The sequence below is a fragment of the Ochotona princeps genome, chromosome 14, assembly GCF_030435755.1.
Source record: "Ochotona princeps isolate mOchPri1 chromosome 14, mOchPri1.hap1, whole genome shotgun sequence".
Taxonomy (NCBI): domain Eukaryota; kingdom Metazoa; phylum Chordata; class Mammalia; order Lagomorpha; family Ochotonidae; genus Ochotona; species Ochotona princeps.
Genome location: NC_080845.1, coordinates 10,426,774 through 10,434,251, shown reverse-complemented (window position 1 = coordinate 10,434,251; position 7,478 = coordinate 10,426,774). Strand labels below are relative to the sequence as shown.

Sequence of the window (7,478 nt, the reverse complement as noted above, 5' to 3'; positions counted from 1 at the left end):
ACACGCCTTAACATCAGCACTGTCCAATAGGGCTCCTGGCCTTAGGAAAACATTCTCACCCACAAACGCAAACACCCAGACAGTGCATAATGCACCTGAGAAACTAAACATGTAGTTTAATTTTTAAAAGTATGGTTCATCCAAGTCTCTAAGGTGTCATCAAATGATTGTTCCCCATCCCGGGGTGCTGATGTGGTGGTTTTTGTTTGTTTGACATCCCTTGCCCCAACCCCTGAGGACACAGGAGGGAAAAACAACACAAAACATGCACCCACCTTTCTCCACACTTCAACTTTCCCCACCCATCAGAGGCCAACATGGGTAGGCATTCCCCTCAACTATGTAATCACGATTAAAAAAGATTTTAAGTAAAATCCAAATATTAACAAAATGTGGCTAATGGCTCACCATATTGGACAGTATAATTTAAATGTATGGACATAGCATATATAGAATCACACCTTCAGCTAGTGGTAGCACACGATTCTCTCATCAAGAGGAGTTGAAATATTAGAAATACAAACGGGATCAGGGGTGGAGCCAAGTATGGTGTCTTAAAAATTAGATCTGGAGAGAGCAGATTGGATTTGATAAACAACCAGAAAGCCCCTTCAGAGGCAGAGCGAGACTGATGAAAATACTCTAAGAAATGTGGAAGACGGAGATTCAGAGAGAACAACCTCTATGAAACAGAACTCAGTGAAGAATGCACAAGAACTTTGCAGCAAACTGTCTCGGTCCTAGAAGTATAGGAATTTGATGAGTCAAACTGAAAAGGCCAGATGGAACTGCCCCCAGAGGTAGTGCTGTTTGAACCCTCATACACCAAGAAGCCAGACTGTAATTTCAAGTTCAGGGAGCATCGAAATGACAATCGCAAGTTGCAAACTGTGCATAAAAATCAATGTTTTAATTTAATGAAATACCTACAAGACCCATTTCATGACTAATTTCAGCATATATCAAAAATATCCCTTCGTGTTATAGTTTAAGTTTTTCTACTTTATAACCATTTCCAAGTTTGAAGGATGATTGTTTAGAAAACAGCCAACTTTCAACATAAGGAGTTATTCTTATCCAAATAAGTACAAAACTTGCAGTGAATGGTTGACAAGCAGTTCAACATGTGAAGGAAAAAGAACTGTAGCCTGGTGTGAGAACAAAGTGCTCAATATAGCTGTTTATGTGACAGGAACATGAAAATGTGCTGAATGCTGTTTCTTTTCTTTTTAAAGATTTCTGTCTTTCTTTGAAAGAGAGCAGAGGTCATCCATCTGACCAGGAACTCAGCATAAAGACAAGGGATCGGTTTCATGATATATATATACACAAGGCAGAATGCTTTTGAAGCCATTTTTCTAGTCTTTGTTCTGGATTTACTGAGCTGTAACTTGATCAGCACTCACGTTCCCATGTGGTCAACAGGTATTCTGGGACAAAAGCTCAGGTTGATTGGCAAGAAACCTTATCCTTAAAGTTTGAAGCTCCGGGTACTTTCCTGCAATAGCTGTTCTCGGGAGTGATCCTGACATACCTCGAGACATCACTGGGCCCAAGAACTTCCTGGAGCCCAGAAATTGCTCACAGACAACATGCAGGTAGGTTTTTGATCAAAACTGAAACATTTGATAGCTATTGAAATAGGCTTTAAGTTTATTCTGTGTGTAAATTATTAGCACTGAGAAAGTGGAAGGAGTTCAGATTATGATGTTGTAACTTGTTATGTTTTGTTTTGTTTCTATGTAATGGGTATGAAAAAATAAAGATAGGAGTCAGAATCTTTTGTAGTTCAGAATGAGCTTTGGAATCTGACCGATCTGGGTTCAAATCATCACCTCTATACCAACCCTTACTCACTGTGTGGTGTGGAAATATTACTAGTTGGTAATTAGTTGGTCAGCTTAATTTTGAAGATAACCTGTCTGCAAGGGATATTGCCAGTGCTGAATGAATTAAGGCCTGGCACAGAGTGAGTGCTCAGTAAGAAATAGCTCCTGTTGCAGGAGGTTTTACTGCTCAAAGCTCCTGGTCCCCAGCTCTGTTATATTCCAATTCCATAAGCACGTCCCCATGGAAACGTTCTACCTCATTTGATGAGGTGTGGGAAGCTGGTTTGTGTCCTTGCTAGTTCTCAGAAGAAGTGCTTTGCAGACTGCAGGTATGTGCACATTTCGACAGGTCAGATGATGGAGGAGACATCATCAAAACAGACTGTGATTCAGTATTAAATTGGAAAGTGACACTGGAAGTATGTAAATGTTTGATAGGAACCAGTGTTGAGTGACCAACAAAAGTAACCACTTCATGGAAAAATCGCCCTTGACCTATGTAATTAGAGAAGAAACTGACCCAAGTGCTCTAATTCCAGGAAGTACATCAGATATGATCCTATATAACTTTATCACAATGATGTCACTTTGTCATATCCACATGTCTGTATCTGATTTTTCTTTGTATCTCCAGTGTCTAACACAGTGGCTTGTATATATTAAGAAAGTATTCATTCCGTTTGCAGGAAATCAACTGACTAACATTTTACTCGCTTGTCAGTGGATTCAGAAGCCATAGGGAAGAAATACATGCCTGCCATCCCATAAATGATAACCTAGCAGAAGAGTCAGATAATATGTAATAAAGCATATTTACAATAGAGTGGATGGCTACATGCTCTAAAAGGGACATACAGGCTTCAATGGCACCAAAATAAGAATGGAATTGGATGTTAAGTGACCCTGTGTCCTTTTCTTGCTTAGGTGGCATTCTGTAGACTTCGGACCCACCAATGGTGCTTCATCCTGTTTAATGTCATCCTATTTCATGCCTTACTTTTTGGAGCTGATTTTGTGGAAGAATACTTTTTGCATTCTTTGCCTCATGTAGATATGAAAATTCTTGAAATCAAGGACCAGGCAAGAAAATTGAACATGGAGCCCCAGAAAAGTAATCTCTCCAAGTATTACATTCTTAATCAGCCAGAAGTGTGTAAAGGGAAAAACATTTTCTTGCTCTCTCTTATCTTTAGTAGCCCAGGAAATGGAACAAGACGGGATCTTATCAGGAAAACCTGGGGTAGCATGACCAATATCCGAGGGCACCTTGTGGTCACATTGTTTGCTTTAGGGATGCCTGTTTTGGTAACTACTCAGAAAGAGATAGATAAAGAGTCCTGGGAGGATAATGATATCATTGAAGGGATCTTCTTGGATAGTTCTGAAAACCAAACTCTGAAGATGATTGCCATGACACAGTGGGCTGTGACTTTCTGTCCTAATGCCCTCTTCATTCTTAAGGTTGACGAAGGGGTGTTTGTTAATCTGCCAGGCCTGGTGGATTACCTTCTCAATCTGAAAGAACACCTTGAAGATATCTATGTGGGCAGTGTTATCCATCAGGGTGCACCCAACAGAGACCCTCACCACCAAGAATTTGTCTCTCTTAGTGAATATCCGGAAAAATACTACCCAGATTACTGCAGTGGAGAGACCTTTGTAGTGTCCCAAGAAGTGGCTCGGATGATGTATGTAGTTTTCAAAGAAGTCCCTGTTAGGGTGCCTGCTGATGTGTTTATAGGAATGTGTGCAAAATCCATTGGCCTTATTCCCATGCACAGTTCAAGATTCTCTGGGAAAAGACACATCCGATACAACAGATGTTGCTACAAGTTCATTTTTACATCCTCAGAAACTACAGATACTGAAATGTCCCTGGCATGGAAGGGAATTAATGATGGGAAGGAGTGTGCACTGCTGGAGACTTACTATGGGCTTATATCCTGCAAACTTCTGACGTATCTTGATAGCTTTAAACGTTCTTCCATGAGCACCATAGAAAGCAATGTCCTGTATGTTGATGATTAGAGCTTCTTTGTTTTCCTTAAAGGGTGTTGGTTTTGAATTACAGTTAACCCCCTGGTATAGAAAGCAACCCCCTGACCCCTTATTTAATGCTATTTTCTGAATATTTAGTGTTACTTAGCAAAGACACAAAACATTCTTGTGCTCTGATGTATTCAATTTTCATGAGAGCTTATGTTAAGTTTAAGTTGGTGCGATATGATTCTTTTGCAAATAAAAGCCTTCTTTCAGAAAAAGAGAGAATAGAGCTTTTAATTATAACCAGCTCTTTTTTAAATTGATAAGCAAAGATTGTATATACTTGTGGTATGAAAAATGAGGTTTTGACGTACTAATACATTGTAATAAAATGTAATATCAATTCTGTGATGGTTAAATTGAGCTATTTGCTATTTTAATATGTGCATTGTTTCATATGCCTATTATTTTTCTGATGAGAACACTTAAAATCTACTCTCGTAGCAATTTTCCAAGCATGCAATATTTGACTACTAACTGGCATTGCTATGAAGTACAATAGATTTGAAATTGTTACTCTTGTCAAACTGAATGTTTTGGCCCTTGGACCTACATCAATTACATCAGCCCAGACTGATTACCATTTTACTTTGTTTCTATGATTTGTGATTTTATATTTCATATTCTGTATATAAATGACACCATGTGGTACTTGTTGTTCTGTATTTCCACTTATCTTGGATAATGTGATTAATGCAACAACAAATATGTGAGTGTGAATACCTGTCCAATATTACTGATCTCATATCCGCACCAGTAGTGAGATTGCAGGGTCATGTAGCAATTTTGTTATTTTTCTTTTGGCAAGCTCCATGTTGCTTTCTACAATGGGTGAACTATCTTACATTTAGAGTAGTAGCATGCAAAAGATTTCCTTTTCTCTACAATCCCATCAAATCTTACTGTAGTTTTTCTTTTTGATATGTTCCTACAGATGTGAGATATTTCTTGTGGTTCAAATTTATATTTCTCTAATGATGATACTGAGCATTTTCCCATATGGCTTTGTTTGACTGCTTATATATCTTTTGTGCAAAATTCATTGAAGGTGGAGCAGCTGGGACAGGAAGTGTGCCTTATGTGATGCCAGTGCTTGCAGTTGGAGGATTACCATGTTGAACCACCGTGCAGCCTCTAGTCTGAGGGATTTGGGGTGTTCCTACAGTAATATGCCTTGCAAATATCTGCCTTGCTTGTTAGATCACATTTGTGGACATGTTACCAAACCATACTGAACCTAATTTATATACAAAGGTCAACCATTGCAGGGTTCATGGCCTATATGAAGCTTTGGATTTGGCTGCTAGTAAGAGCTCAAAAAAGCAAGAGGCAGCCATTATAAACATGTATCCTGGGGTAGGCATTTGCCTAGTGCCTAAGATATTAGTTGGGGGCCCAGTGCAGTAGCCTAGGGGCTAAAGTCCTCACTTTGCACGATCCAGGATCCCATATGGATGCTGATTCATGTTCCAGCTGCTCCACTTTCCTTCCAGCTCCCTGCTTGTGGCCTGGGAAAGCAGAAGAGGATGGTCTAAAGCCTTGGGAACCTGCACCCACATGGAAGACCTGGAAAAAGCTCCTGGCTCCTGGCTTCAGATTGGCTCGGCTCCGGCTGTGGTGGCCACTTGGGGAATGAACCAGCAGATGGAATATCTTTCTGTTTGTCTCTCCTTCTATTTCTGACTTTCCAATAAAAATAAATATATTAAAAATATATAGATATATATATCAGTTGGAACTCCTGCATACTATGTTGGAGTGTGTGGGTTCTAGTCCCAGTTCTGCTCCTTATTCCAGCTTCCTACTAATACACCTCCTGAGCAGCATGTGTAGCTGCATTCCTGTCACCTGTGAGGGACACCACGAGAGCTCAGACCCCACCGCTGGCTCCCAATACAGGCCTGGCCAGTCTGGCCCATTGCAAGCATCTGGGGAGTGCACCAACAGATGGCAGCCATTTGGAAAAGAGGGAGGAGCCAAACAGTTCCGTTAAACAGACTAGATTGAAATCTTGGCTCCGCTTATTTGCTATGTGGCCTGAACTTCACTGTCTTGGTCTTACCTGTAAATGTGCATTTCAGTAACAATAGTAACTGATTCCTGGGAGTGTGAGTATAGCTTCATGTTTTCCTGGTAAACATCCTTTAATGGCTGTATTATTGTCTTCCAAATATAAGCAAATACCAAAAATGGATACAGGGACAAGCCTTGTGGCACAGCAAGTTATACTGCAGCTCAGGACTTCCACATGCCATCTCAGAGTATCATTTAGAGTTCTGGCTGCTTTCTGATCCAGCTTCCTCTTTTCTTTTCTTTTTTTCCTCTTTAATTTTGGTGATGATTTTTGTGTGGTTGATTAGGACGCAAAGGGTCAAGGGCTAGAGGAAAGTGGATAAGACCATTGCTTTCACATTTTCTTTTTTTCCTTCCCGTATCTGGGGGAAGGGGAGAAATAAGGGGAAAAGCCACACCCAGCCTCCCAACCATCCCAAGGTTTCTGATGTGGAGCATGCTCTGAGGGCTCCATTCAAGTGGTCTTGATAGCCCAATTAGTGATGCAAACAGAAGGGGAATAGTCAGTATGGAAAAATGGAAAAGGAAGACTCAGGGAAACCAGAGTTCTGGTATCAATTTCAGCTTCATCAAAGTATCAACTTTATCAACTTCACCAGAGCTTCAGATAAAAATCTCCCTTAATTCTGAACCTCTCCCTTTGACAAGATGATCATGAAGAAATTCTCTGGATAGGTGATCTGGTGGCCAGAATAATGGTAACAGGCAGATATGGTTGTTGTCAGTGCAATGAAATACTACTCTCTGAAGGTGAGTGTGTAGGGGTTCAAGGAAATCTTGTGAGACTCTGAGGCGAGTGAAATGATTTTAATGTCCAGTTGGGTGACCACCTACCTCTTGCCATGAACAAGAAGTGCGCCAAAATAAGTGTGGAGTTTTTATAGCAAGTATCTATGTGAAAATCAAAAGCTATGTGACAGTGAGCAAATACATGATTACGGCTTTTTCGTAAAGCAAAGCAGAAAGCAGGAAGGAGAAATTTACAATGCGTAGGTTTGGGATTCTGATCCTATCACTTCAATGCAGACAGTAGTAAAACAGCACGCCTAGAAGGTAGTTGTCTTTCCCGTAAATCCTAAAACTCCAAGATCCTTCCCATCTCCTGTCTTCCTCCTGGTATTTCAGGAAGCAGTTTTTCTCAATGGGGTACAGGTGTTTCTTTGGAGATTCCAGACTTGCAGGAACACAATCACCTTTACAATTAATCCTTTCATGAATGGGAAGGCATGGAGGAGGCTGGGATGTGTGTTTCCTTCCATTCTGACTTTAAATACCAGGAGTCTGTGCCCCTCACTTATCAAGACTGACCTTATGGAGCTGAAAATCTGAAGATGAGGACCCCAACAATAATGTCCACCAATAAATGACAATTCAGGGGCCTTTCTGGTCACCATGTTATCACTCTCCCCATCCCCAAATGCACAGTGGGGTAACACTCATTGATCAACAGCAAAAAAACCATCAAAAGAACACCAGAACATTATTCAGTGATTAATGTTCAGGTTTAAAAACAGTAACAAGACACAAGAGACT

General features: G+C 40.4%; 1 protein-coding gene across 2 annotated transcripts; it reads left to right on the top strand.

Moving 5' to 3' along the window:
• Window positions 1–717: 717 nt before the first annotated feature.
• On the top strand, window positions 718–4,698 carry B3GALT9 (beta-1,3-galactosyltransferase 9). 2 transcript variants are annotated; one of them, XM_058672582.1, is made up of 3 exons: window positions 718–800; window positions 1,257–1,598; window positions 2,754–4,698. In XM_058672582.1, the coding sequence occupies exons 2-3, from the start codon at window positions 1,593–1,595 to the stop codon at window positions 3,855–3,857; spliced, it is 1,110 nt and encodes a 369-aa protein (XP_058528565.1). In that variant the 5' UTR covers window positions 718–800; window positions 1,257–1,592; the 3' UTR covers window positions 3,858–4,698. The 2 variants fall into 2 exon arrangements, with proteins under 2 accessions (XP_058528565.1, XP_058528564.1); XM_058672581.1 differs by having other exon boundaries at window positions 1,236–1,598.
• The last annotated feature ends 2,780 nt before the right edge of the window (window positions 4,699–7,478 follow it).